Source organism: Phyllobates terribilis, unplaced genomic scaffold (genome assembly GCF_046119375.1).
Source record: "Phyllobates terribilis strain yellow unplaced genomic scaffold, ASM4611937v1 Scaffold_2__4_contigs__length_985480577, whole genome shotgun sequence".
NCBI lineage: Eukaryota > Metazoa > Chordata > Amphibia > Anura > Dendrobatidae > Phyllobates > Phyllobates terribilis.
In genome coordinates, this window is record NW_027362762.1 from 701,205,929 (window position 1) to 701,219,875 (window position 13,947).

Below are 13,947 nucleotides of genomic sequence, written 5' to 3' on the forward strand. Positions count from 1 at the left end.
GCAAGAACCACTAATGAAGCCTCTTCAGGAAGTGGCCTCGCCTAGTAACTCTGCCAGTGGTACCAAGACGTTGTGGGAACATACCCTAACAGTAAGTTTAGACATGGTGGATTGATTTGCTGTGGATTTCCCATAAGGATTCAGCACCATCAATTAATTGCAAATGTACAATGGATATGGATGGGATTTTACAAACAACCTACACATGCCGCAGCACGTTCACCTGAAATCTCCTAGATTGGAAGAGAGTGGGTTTACACTTCTATTTCTTGTACAGCATTCTTATTTCGCAGCTGTTTTTCTACTACCCCGCCTGACTTTTTCACAGTACTATATAGATATAATGTTCTGAAATGATGACCAATTTGTTTCTTGTTTGTATAACAGTGGCCTTGGATACACTATTGGGTCTAAAGTGACAAGCGCGGCAGGTGGTGACTGGCACTGGGCCTTTTGGGTAAGTACTAAACCTGGGGGATTCTTGTGGATAATCTCTAAATTTTAAAGATAATCCCTATACAGTCTTAATGGAACTACTTCCGTATCCACAGTTTACTAAAGGTAACCTTACATTGTACATGCAGTCTAATCTGCGGACAGCACAGTATAGCGGAGAAGCTGAGCAGAATGATATAAATGTATGTTAGGAAAGATTCAGTATAACTTGCATTTTATTCTTTGAAATTCCTGGTGGTTGTATGTAAGGAGTCCAGTGGCGGTCCTACTACGTGACTGACAGCTATCTGTGCATGCACAGTCATACGGGCAAGATTATCAATCACTGATTAGGACCGCCCACTGGACTTATATACATACTAATATGGATCTCAATAAATATAATGCGAGTTTTACTGAAACTTTTTTAACAAGAATGTATATCAATCTGCTCAGCTCCTCCTGCTCTATAACATCCTGCATGGAGATCAGATACCATTTTCAACACAAGTTCCCTTTAAACTAGACTGTGGTCACTGTCTTTATGTGGTGATACCACTGTATATAACATATAATGCCTCTTATGTCTCTCTTCTGTGACACAGGTTACCCCTGGTCTGGGCCTTATAGCAGTCCTGCTAACTATCAGCTTTGTCAAGGAACCTCCCAGAGAAGCTTTTGACTGGAACAATAGTGAATTACCAAACTGTAATAGTTGGATGATGGATTTGAAACAGCTGTTAAATAAGTGAGTGTTTTCTGTGTAGTGACTGTTTTTGCTGATTTACCATCTGACTTCTGTGTTATTGACATGTTTCTTCCTTTTTCATTCTCTGCAGCAAAAGTTTTATACTTTCTACTCTTGGGACTATGAGTGTAAAATTTGTAGCTAGTGCCATTGAGTTCTGGGCTCCTTCTTTCCTGATACAAACACGGATTGTCATTCAACAAAAGGTGCCATGTCAGACTGAAGTGTGCAACTATCATGACAGGTACAAGTTTATCAAACCTTAATTTTACTTTCACTGGAGAGGGGTGTTGGTGATATAATATTTTCTCTATGCCAGACCAGTTTCCTGGTGTTAACAAAAAGTCACATATTATGGTGGATGTCATATTTGCTCAATAATTGTCAACTTTTTCTCTTTCTCTGCCATGAGCAGCTTCCAAAAATACACACAAAGCAAGGGGGCATGGATGCCCATGACGTAACAAATTTACTATAATTTACACCAGAACTTGGCTGGCGCATATTTGATTTTCTGGCACACTAACTGCCATACATATGGCAAACTTTTAACAAGGAGTTTGCATCTTAATAAATTCGGCATAACTTATTTTAACAGATTTCTTATAAAGATAGGTGTAAAGAACTCCTGTCATAGTAAATTTTTCTCCAATTTCTTACTTACCATGTTATAACAAATTTCAATTCATACTTGCCATCTTTTCAGAATCGGCACTCCAGAGGGGCAATCACGGCTCAGAGTGTGCCGCAGAAATTTTTCTCATATAGCCATGCCTCCATTTTAGACCACTTCCCTCAATCCATTGACACCTTCCTCACCCTCCTTGGAATTGCATTTGGCTGCCTCTGAAGCCTCTGAAGCTTTAAGTCACATTAAAATCAACTTTCTGGGAGGTTTTGGACGACTTATACTAAGCCCTGGAGATGTGTCAACTCATTCACAAGGACTTACCTTTTTCAAAAAGTCTCTGCTAGAGTTGGCAAATATATCTCAACTAAACATTCAACACATCTCATGCCATTAAAATGTTAAAAAGTTAGTTTTAGGTATGTGCCGCAGATTATCACAATGACTTCTCTTGAAGTTGGGACCTTGAAGGCTAATCTAGAGATAATTAGTACAAATATGGCATTGTACCAGTGGAGAACGTTCAAACACCAATTCTCTGAAGAAGATACATTAGTTGGAGCATTCCATCATTTATATTGCATTACTTGGAGTTCCTTTACTAATCTCTGTATCACATTTCCTTGCAGCCTGATTTCCGGCATACTTACAGTCTTCTCCAGCGCCTTTGGAATTGTAGCAGGAGTGGAGATAGCTAACAGATACAAGAAATATAACCCTTGTGCGGACCCAATCGTTTGTGGAGTTGGCTTGCTGATCTCCGCCATTTTCTTGTTTCTGGCGCTGTTTATTGCAGATTTCAATCTTGTGGCCACTTATGTAAGTCCTGATTCACAGATTGCTGTAATCCATTTACTGGGTCTATATTAAATCTGATGTATTGAGCTCTAGATATCATGGTTACGGTATATGGTGGGGACGGTCTTTAAATGTTTGGAAATTAGAGTGAATAAATAGATTAAAAAGCAAAATAATTAATGTTATTATAGTATTGTGCACATAGCGTATCTCATAACCCAGTATGGAGAAGCTTTCAATACACAAAGGTATATATAGATATGCATATATAGAGACAGACAGATATATAATGTTTTTATCTTTCTGCAGGTCTTTATAGTCATCGTAGAGATATTACTTTCCATGAACTTCTCCATTGCGGCTGACATCCACCTGGTGAGTAAAGAAAAATGCTAGACTTATCATAGCTGAAATTATATTAGTAAAGGCCTATCCTTGTGGACTGAGCTGTTTACTTATGTCTCAAAAATTGTCATTTTTATATCTGGTCACTTTGTCCAAGTTCTCTTGTTTTGTTGGGTTTTGTGACTTCGCTCTACTTACTCAGAATATCCTGTTGTTTCAGTATGTGGTGTCTCCCACAAGACGTTCTACAGCACAGGCCATAGCGAATATGGTGCCTGTCCTGCTGGAAGAAGTTGAGAGCCCCTATCTCATCGGAGTGGTAAGTAGATGTTATTGCTTCCGGAATGGCTTATGAACATTTTAGCATGAGGTCTTATTGATACAGGACCTTGTGTAAAGCAGTATTATTTGTTGTGGCCTCCATGTCTGCATACAGCACCCAGAATATACCGATGTAGCAGGTGTAAAATTATCTTTCACAGGTGTGCATAGTGCTTCTGCAATTACTGTAAAACAGACACTGATTTTCTTTGTATTGGGGTGGCTGCATTAAGCAAAATGAACGCATGGAACTTTGTTTCCTGTACATCAATGTTCATTGGGTAATAAATGGTTGTTTGACTAATGCTACATCTATAGGCTGCATACAATCAGTAGAAATATGCAGAATCAGTACAAATCCAGTACAAATCCAGTTCCCTGACAGAAAACAAATAGAACCTATATACAAGCAAACTATTCTAATCTTGTGGTCATGACAAGAGACCTCCAAAGACAAGATGACCTGGCGCTATGTCAGATTATCTGCTGTAGGAGGAGGCCACATGAATCCTGTCTCCTGACAACTTGCAGCACTGAGGCTGAGTGAATTGGAGCCAGTGTTTGTGGTCTGGCGGATGGGAGCTCCTCCACTATCCATAGTGAGGCACCTTATCCTTCCATGACCTTTCTAGCCACCACATCTCCTAACAAGTATCCAATGGCTGCTGTCCGGGTAAATGTGTGCATGTATTTATATGTATGAAAGTTATTATCCATCCCATGCATAACTATTAATCTCTTCATATCTACAGATATCTGACTTCATCAAAAAAGGAAAAGCAAAATCTGCTCTATGGCAGTTCCACAGTCTCCAGTACACCCTTATGGTGACTTGTCCATTTGTGGTGGTGATTGGAGGAGGTTTCTTTTTCGCAACTGCCCTGTTTTTTGAAAATGATCGTAAGCAAGCAGAGATGGAGTCTGAAGGTGCGTATAGAAATATGTTCATTATCCTCTCATGTATCTTGCAGAATTAAAAAAAATAATAGAGGAGATTGAAAGGTGCCACTAACCATCCCGTAAAAAAATGTTTTATTCAAACTAAATTCAACCGTACTAGGACCCGTTGAAGCGTAGTTTGATGTGAAACGGCAGTCATCCTCCATGTTTCTCAGATCCTCCTGCATCCATGTTACTAATTTAGTTTGAATAAAACTTTTTTTACGGGACGGTGAGTGCCACCTTTCAATCTTTGCTATTAATGGATTTTTTTGTATGGTTCCCATGTGTCGGATGGTTCCAGTGAGTGGTCCGGGAGTTAAGGACAGTAATAAATGGTGCCGGATTGCCTCTATTTTCTTTTTTTCCAGAATTAAAATAAAGCCCCACCTTGGATTAGCATTAGCTCTATTATCTGCAAATGTAAAACCCAGCATCTTCACATCTACATAACCTGTTATTAGCTAGAAACTGATAACCACAATAGACGCTATTAGGACATCATTATGACAATACTATACCTACTTTTAGCCAAAAGTCACATACTTCCCTACTGGTTGTGAGGACGGTGTTCAGGAATGTATCAATTGTATTTAAAAAAAAACACTGAAACGAAAAAAAAGGTTCTGGGTAATTTTTGGTGGAATCTTCTTGTAGCCATATGATTGAGTTGTGAAGATAAGTAAATATGTTGCATGCTTTGCACCTCTCACACCTGCTGTAAATAACACTCTACCTATTTTTACTTTTCTTTCTCATTACCCCAGACTAGTTCCACCATTGCAGCTGCTTCCCGCAGAGATTTGCATTTGAGACATGAAATGGCCTCCATGTTATGATCACATGACCTGCGCTTCAGGAAAAAAGGGACAGATTCCGGGCTCGGTTTCTGCTCCCACGAAGGACATGACATTTGCAAGGCTTTCCGCAGTCAGATACTCACGGAATAGGACATTTTCCTACTTTATCAAGAGACAGATTCCGGGCTCGGTTTCTGATCTCATTACTGGATATGACATATACTGAACTTTCCACAGTCAGATGTACCCACTCAAAGAGTGAGTTTCCTACTGCATCAAGAGACAGATTCCGGGCTCGGTTTCTGTTCTCACTACTGGATATGACATATACTGAACTTTCCGCAGTCAGATGTACCCACTCAAAGAGTGAGTTTCCTACTGCATCAAGAGACAGATTCCGGGCTCGGTTTCTGTTCTCGCTACTGGACATGACATTTAAAGACTTTATGCAGTTAGACGTATTCAAGGATTAACCTATGTCTACGTCACATGGCCTATCATCATTGGGGCCACACTGAAGACTTTTGGGCAGCACGGTAGCACAGTTGTTAGCACTGTTATGTTGCAATGCTGAGGTTCAAATAACCAAATAACCAATAACAACATCTGCATGGAGTTTGTATGTTCTCCCCGTGTTTGCGTGGGTTTCCTCCGGGTACTCCGGTTTCCTCCCACACTCCAAAGACATACTGATAGGGAATGAATTAATAAAAATTTAATATTTGACACCTTGAATGAAGTTAATAGTCAGTCTATAATGAAATAGCAGTATACATGAGCTTCTGTACATATCTTCACAGGGCATTATAGAGCAAATATGGTTCCCCCAACACATAGAAGCCTCAGATTGGGCCTTGATTCTAACAGATCCACACATTACATTCAATGTCCTGTGCCCTCATATATGGGCAGCCTCTATTATAGGAATTATAGAAGTAATCAATCATAAATCTGAGTGAGAATTCCCAGTGGTCCGACATACATTTTATTAATGGTACTTGACAGGATAAGAACATCCTGGCTTACAGATGGGAACTATAGCCTGCAATATGCTTTTTAGTATCATACAATCAAGGATACAACCAAGCAAACTTTATCGATATACATTGGTAATAGTATGGCTCAAACTAAATAGCTCAGTGGGTCTCGATAAGCATACTGCATTTACATTGTGAAATGTATTATGTGCTGGATCTGCATTGGAGAAGTGTAAGTGCTGTCATTGTGAAGTGGAAGCATTTAGGAGTAACAACAGCACAGGCACAAAGAGGTAGACCAGACAAACCCAAAGAGCGGAGTCTTTCGTGTTTACGTCAGCTTGCAGGTGGGTTCGTACTCGCCTGCATCATATTTTCTTTTAGCGGCTGTTTCATGATATTGCAAAGTTGTACCATTGAAGTGAACAATGCAGCAGTATAAATCTCCTCGAACAGGTGATTAGAAGGAGTGACAATAGTCGGAGCATGACTGATCTATTATTGATGACTTATCTGTGATTATACTTGTGTATCTACACAGTGAGTGTATGAATATCTGTGTGCGTATACATCTCTGGATCATGACAAAGTGGAGCCCAAACACAGGTCTAGAAAAGGATAGAGCACTGGCCTAAGACTGCGGGGCAGAAGCCGGCATGACGGTGGTGTGGCACAGGTGGGGACAGGTATAGGGAGGGTGGGGACAGGTGGGGGCCGCTTATAAGGCCACCATGAGAGTTGTCTGGTCTCTTTCACCACTTCCAGGGCACAATGCAAGTTCTCTCACCTGGATCATGTCGGTGGAACAGCTGCTAGAGGCCCTAATGATGGCAGCCATAGAGCACCCCCCTGGCTGGCTGGAGGAACAAGTGGCCTGGATCACCGGCTGGGGACCAGGATCATCGTCCCTGCAAGTGCGGCGCCCTCGTCACACTAGGTCGCCGGTAAGGCTGTCCCCTGACTGAGCCCCAAGACCCAGGCGCCGGCAGAAGAGCCCCTCCATAGACCCTCCAGTGCCCTCCCCTCCTGCCAGACCCCGTGCCCGAGGCCATGCCGGGAGGAATTTGAGAGGGCCTCTGCCCACGAGGTGAGCGGGGCCTGCGCGCGCTGATGGGGCCGGAAGTGCTCCGGCGTGCCGCGGCGGTGAGGTGTTGGCCGGACAGCCTTGCACACCCGGCCACAATGAAAGGCGACACCCTGGATGGGCCTTGGAAGAGGCATTGCGGCCGCGGGCAGCATCAGTGCAGGAGAGGCAGCGGCGGTGCGAACTGCAGGACATGCGGTCATGTGAGCTGGAGGACCTTTGGCTGTGTGGCAGGGAGGCCCTGAGGTCACGTGATCGCTGGGAGACACACAGGCAGCTGTGACCTGGGCCTTCAACCAGGGCCTGAGAAGATGCACAGGGCACGATGGCCAGCTTTGAACTGGGCGGCGGGCAAGGTTTCGTAGCTCCCTCTTCGCCCCCCCCCCTGCCTGCGAGTATCACGCAGGGTTTTGTAGCCCACTCTTCATCCCCCTTGCCTACTAATCTCACAGAGGGTTTTGTAGCCCCATTTTCGTCCCCCCTGCCCGCTAGTCTCACGCAGCCCCACGTGCCTGGTACTCAAGGCCAGCCCAGCACCTTGGCCCCTGGGGAGATCCCTCCCTTCTTCCCCCCTTCATCACAGCGGGAGCAGCAGCACCAGGACGGGTAACAGCGGGTGACCAGGACGGTCGACTGGATGCTGGATTTCCAGCCGGTGTGGCGGCACTGCCCACGCTGCCCGGTGAGTATTACCCTATGTCATGTCCGTTTCCCCCCATATTAATGTCACAGAGACCCACCTCAGAAGTTGTATCCTCACAAGAAGGGGAGGGTATCCAGAATATGCTCACAGTTTTGAAAAATTGCGCGGCCACACTGGAGGCTCACAGTCTAACACCAGCTCCAGTGTCAGCCTGGGTCCCATTGGGAGGTGGGGTCAGGAGGAGTGAGGGGGTAAGGCAGGGTGAAGGGGTTTCTCAGGCACCAGCAGCAGGTCCTGCGCCCATGTCAGATCAGACCACGAAAGAAAAAGAGGATAAGGTTCATCTGGGCGAGGTATACGTCTGCTACGAGGGCCTCCTGGGTGCCCACTTAAAGAACGAGGTGAAAGAGCAGATTTGGAGGGATGAGTACGTCAAAATATTTTCCCTCCTGCCGTTTAAATTAGTCAAGAATAAGAGTGACGATAATAATAAGGAGGATGAGAAAAAACGGAGGTGGCGGTTAATCCCACAAACTTTCTCCAACTGGTTGCAGGCTTTCAATATCCTAGCAAGTGTCATAGGGGAAGAGGCACTGGAGAACTGTTAGGCCATGTTTTGCTATCTAGATGCTATAGGGGAGGCATATAGAGTATACAGGGGGCAAACCTGGCTTAGGTACGACGAACAATTTTGGCAAAGAAAGGCAGTCAGACCACCGAACAGATGGGACCAGAAGGATATAGGGCTGTGGTTGAGGGTAATGGCCCTGGCAAGGTTCACCAGGGTTACCCGGCCACGGAAGTAGGGGAAAAGATAATGGACAGTCGGGACAAGCAGGTGGGCAGAGGTCAGGATTATGCTGGTAATTTAATGAAAGCCAGTGTAAGTTCGGTGCCGGGTGTAGATACAAACACGTCTGCTCATTCTGTAATGGTTCCTCACACGGAGCTGATAGATGTTTCCAGAAAGGAAGGGGGGGGGGGCACTCCCAGCAATTCCCAAAGGACTGATGCCGGTGAAACTAGCAAAAATGCTTCACTTTCTAAATAGATTCCCAGATAGGGCAGGCGGGCTTTGAGGTGGGTTTTAGGATCCCTTCCGTCTCGGTTGAGGTTCCCTTTACCATTAGAAACTTGAAATCGGCCTACCAGTATCCATCAGTAGTCACAGATAAGTTAAAAAAGGAAGTGGCATTAGGCAGAATGGCAGGGCCATTCAAGGATTTACCGTTGAAAAACGGTAGTGGTTACAAAAAGAAACCCAATAAATTTAGGTTAATCCACCATCTCTCATATCCGAGGGGTAGTTTGGTGAACGACAGCATTGCGGCGAAATTAAGTTTCGTAGTTTATACCTCTTGATGAAGCGGTTGCGTGGGTCAGGAAATTAGGGAAAGGTGATGGGAAACTTATGGCCAATGAGGTGGCGTTCAGGTTACTGCCAGTGCACCCTGATAGTGTCCGACTGCTGGGTTGTTTCTGGGACAGAGCATATTTCATAGATCGTTACCTGCCTATGGGCTGTTCCATTCCTTGCTCTCTGTTTGAGGTGTTCAGTTGCTTCTTTGAATGGGTCGTCCGGGACTTGTCTGTTCGGGTAACCGATCATTCATTATCCGGACGATTTTTTGTGCTTCGGCCCAAAAGAGTCACCGCGGTGTGAATCCACATTGCACGCCATGGAATGGGTGGTGGAGCTATTTGGTGTCTCTCTGGCACCCGGGAAAGCCGAGGTTACCAGAGGAGAAAATGGTGGCATTAAGGGCCGAAGTTGCAAGGGCTAGGTGGCTAAAAAAGATGACGTTGAGGGAGACACAATCACTGTTAGGCAAGTTGAATTTTGCATGTAAGGTAATGCCCATGGGGCGTGTCTTCTCCAGAAGGTTGGCGGGGGTGACGGCGGGCGTAAAGGCCCCTCACCATTACATTAGCTTGTCAAAAGAGCATAAGGAGGATTTGTCAGTGTGGGCCACCTTCCTCGAAGGGTATAATGGGCGTTCTTTGATAATGGAGGAGGTGATGGACAATGTTGACTTAGAGCTGTTCACGGAGGCAGCAGGTAGCACAGGTTTTGGCGCTTATTTCAGGGGCCAGTGGTGTGCGGAGGAATGGCCTAAGTGTTGTAGGGGGTCAGGGCTAGTAAAAAACATAGCATTGCTGGAAATTTTTCCGATAATGGTGGCGGGTCAGCAATTTCACAACAAACGGATTTGTTTCCGCTGTTACATCATGGGGGTAGTGTTAGTGGACAACAATATGATGGCATCTTCTCCACCAGTAATCAGGGTGTTAAGGCAACTGGTATTGAATTGTTTAGTAATAAATGCCTGCATAACAGCTTCACACATACCAGGTGAAAGGAATTCAATTGCTGACGCCCTTTCTCGTTTCCAGTGGGATCGCTTTTGGTCGCTGGCCCCGGAGGCAGAGGAGAAGGGGCTCGAGTGCCCGCAACACTTATGGAACTTGGTATTTGTGCAGCCCAACCATTAGGTAAATCATCCCTATCCCTTAGCACATGGAAGGCCTATCAAGCAGCTTGGGGGCTGTGGGAGGGTTGGCGGAGGGGTATAGGTAACGCCTTGTACGAAGAAGACCAGGTATGGTTGCTGCTCCTATGGTTAGGTGAAGGGGCTCGGGAGGATTGGTCAGTATCCAAGGTAAATCAGTTGATCGCTGGCCTGGGATTCAGCTTTAGGACCAGGGGTGTTAGGGATTGAATGAAGAATCCCCTAGTAAAGCAGGTAGTTAAGGATTTTCGTCAGGGGTGGGCACAGAGGGATGGTCAACGTCTGGTGTCGTTTAAGCTCCTGGAATGTTTGGGAAAAGAACTGCAAGGTTTCTGCAGCTCTGAACATGAGATAAGGCTCTTCTGGTTAGCGAGCTGGTAGCTCCATATAAGAAAAAAGGTGGGGGGTTCTAACAAGGGACGCGTTTGCAACAAAAGAAGGGGTTAAATTTGGGTTGAGACATTCAAAAACAGACCAGCTGGGGAGAGGGAAGAATGTATGGTTGGGAGCGGTGCGAGGGTGAGGGATGTGTCCTTTAAAAACCTTCCAGCGTTTCAGGGGGCTGGGGCGGAATTTGGTCGGGCCAATGTTGTGTCACGAAGATGGAACATTTTTATCACACTACCAATTCACCAGCATTTTTAGGAGGTGTCTGAGTAAGTTGGGATTGAATCCATGCAATTTTGCCTCTCACTCCTTTTGGATAGGGGCTGCTACGGAAGCTGTGGCCTGCGGCCTGAACGCAGAAACCATAAAACGCATAGAGAGGTGGGAATCAAGACGTTTTTTATCGTGAGACCGAAGGCGATAGTTAACTGGTGATAAATGTGTATTAGTGTTTTTAATTATATATTGTCTTCTGCTTAGGTCCCCCTCTACTGGTTTGGATTATGGGCCACTCCTATGTCCATTGGGGCGCCGTGTGGGCAGACGTGCGACGAGATGGAAGGCAACTCGGCGTCTCAAGGTACAAAGCCGTTATACGCTGGCTGGGGTTTAGGGGGATGGGTTGGAGCAAGTATTGCAGGAGGTGACTAAGTTCGTTCGTATGGATCGCACCCCGGACATACTGCTATTATACGTTGGGGGTAATGACTTAGGGGATCGGTCGTGGAGGGAACTAATTAGAGACATTAAACACAATTTTTCATGGCTTTGGGCATCTTTTCCGGGGATGATAACAGTCTGGTCAGAGATTGTTCCCCGCAAGAGTTGGCAAAACGCCAGGTCTATAGAGAGTCTGAATAGGGCACAGAGGAAGGTGAACAGGGTGGTTTCAAGGTTGGTTCCGAAAACAGGGGGGTGTCAATTCGGCATTTTGACTTGGAGAATGGCTTGGAGGATTTTTGGTTGAGAGACAGAGTTCATTTGAACGATGTTGGAATTGATGTATGGTCATAAACCTTGCGGGGGGCATCGAGCAGGCGATGTTTATGAGAGAAAGGGGGGTCTTGAGTACTTAAGGTTGTCAAGTACTCTCGTGGTGGCGTGCTTAGGGTCCTTAAAGTTGGTTATAAATTGGTATGGGAGTGCCCACAGGACATGGATCCCTCGGTTATAAGTGGTATTTGGGTCTGTTGATTTGTGGCACTCAAGGCAAAAAGGAATGTCGAGTCACGGGTGTGGCGGTTTCAATCCGTTTCTGAACCCCTGTTTCAAGGGGTTCTTGGTGCTCCCGAACTTGAGGTTAGCGGCTGGGAGTAAGTGGAGTTGTGTCATTAGGATCACCAGACTCTTTTTAGATTAAAGCACCTTAACAAGTCTATATATATACAGTACAGACCAAAAGTTTGGACACACCTTCTCATTTAAAGATTTTTCTGTATTTTCATAACTATGAAAATTGTACATTCACACTGAAGGCATCAAAACTATGAATTAACACATGTGGAATTATATACTTAACAAAAAAGTGTGAAACCACTGAAAATATGTCTTATATTCTAGGTTCTTCAAAGTAGCCACCTTTTGCTTTGATGACTGCTTTGCACACTCTTGGCATTCTCTTGATAAGCTTCAAGAGGTAGACACCGGAAATGGTTTTCACTTCACAGGTGTGCCCTGTCAGGTTTAATAAGTGGGATTTCTTGCCTTATAAATGGGGTTGGGACCATCAGTTGTGTTGTGCAGAAGTCAGGTGGATACACAGATGATAGCCCTACTGAATAGACTGTTAGAATTTGTATTGTGGCAAGGAAAAAGCAGCTAAGTAAAGAAAAACGAGTGGCCATCATTACTTTATGAAATGAAGGTCAATCAGTCCGAAAAATTGGGAAAACTTTGAAAGTGTCCCCAAGTGCAGTTGCGAAAACCATCAAGCGCTACAAAGAAACTGGCTCACATGAGGACCGCCCCAGGAAAGGAAGACCAAGAGTCACCTCTGCTTCTGAGGATAAGTTTATCCGAGTGACCAGCCTCAGAAATCGCAGGTTAACAGCAGCTCAGATTATAGATCAGGTCAATGCCACACAGAGTTCTAGCAGCAGACACATCTCTACAACAACTGTTAAGAGGAGACTTTGTGCAGCAGGCCTTCATGGTAAAATAGCTGCTAGGAAACCACTGCTAAGGACAGGCAACAAGCAGAAGAGACTTGTTTGGGCTAAAGAACACAAGGAATGGATATTAGACCAGTGGAAATCTGTGCTTTGGTCTGATGAGTCCAAATTTGAGATCTTTGGTTTCAACCACCGTGTCTTTGTGCGACGCAGAAAAGGTGAACGGATGGACTCTACATGCCTGGTTCCCACCGTGAAGCATGGAGGAGGAGGTGTGATGTGTGGGGGTGCTTTGCTGGTGACACTGTTGGGGGTTTATTCAAAATTGAAGGCATACTGAACCAGCATGGCTACCACAGCATCTTGCAGCGGCATGTTATTCCATCCGGTTTGCGTTTAGTTGGACCATCATTTATTTTTCAACAGGACAATGACCCCAAACACACCTCCAGGCTGTGTAAGGGCTATTTGATCAAGAAGGACAGTGATGGGGTGCTACGCCAGATGACCTGGCCTCCACAGTCACCAGACCTGAACCCAATCAAGATGGTTTGGGGTGAGCTGGACCGCAGAGTGAAGGCAAAAAGGCCAACAAGTGCTAAGCATCTCTGGGAACTCATTCAAGATTGTTGGAAGAACATTTCCGGTGACTACCTTTTGAAGCTCATCAAGAGAATGCCAAGAGTGTGCAAAGCAGTCATCAAAGCAAAAGGTGGCTACTTTGAAGAACCTAGAATATAAGACATATTTTCATTTGTTTCACACTTGTTTGTTAAGTATATAATTCCACATGTGTTAATTCATAGTTTTGATGCCTTCAGTGTGAATGTACAATTTTCATAGTCATGAAAATACAGAAAAATCTTTAAATGAGAAGGTTAGTCCAAACTTTTGGTCTGTACTGTATATAACACGGTTTTTATTATTGTGGTTATAATAAAAGGCCACTGTGGCCAATTACATCAAAGCCATGATGTCTGTCATTTTTGGGGTTAGAGTTAAGAGGGGGGCGATTGGCCAACCCACCTTGAATTGGTGATACCAATGTCAAGAAAAGGCTGGAGCACTGGCCTAAGACATTGGGAAGGAAGTGGGCATGACGAGGGTGCGGCATAGGTGGGGACAGGTATAGGGAGGGTGGGGGCTGCTTATAAGGCCACTGTGGGAGTGGTCTGGTCCCTTTCCCCACTTCCAGGGAACGCAAGTTCCCGCCCGACCTCC

At 45.0% G+C, this 13,947-nt stretch overlaps 1 protein-coding gene across 1 annotated transcript in view; it reads left to right on the forward strand.

Moving 5' to 3' along the window:
- Positions 1–4,287, forward strand: part of LOC141247401 (protein spinster homolog 1-like) — a 63,496-nt gene extending 59,209 nt beyond the window's left edge. Inside the window, exons 6-13 of the mRNA XM_073669213.1 lie at positions 388–457; positions 1,041–1,183; positions 1,275–1,427; positions 2,441–2,630; positions 2,919–2,984; positions 3,175–3,273; positions 4,028–4,202; positions 4,247–4,287. Of these exons, the coding sequence (XP_073525314.1) occupies positions 388–457; positions 1,041–1,183; positions 1,275–1,427; positions 2,441–2,630; positions 2,919–2,984; positions 3,175–3,273; positions 4,028–4,202; positions 4,247–4,287 (937 nt within the window). The remainder of the gene's footprint in view (positions 1–387; positions 458–1,040; positions 1,184–1,274; positions 1,428–2,440; positions 2,631–2,918; positions 2,985–3,174; positions 3,274–4,027; positions 4,203–4,246) is intronic.
- Positions 4,288–13,947: the final 9,660 nt, after the last annotated feature.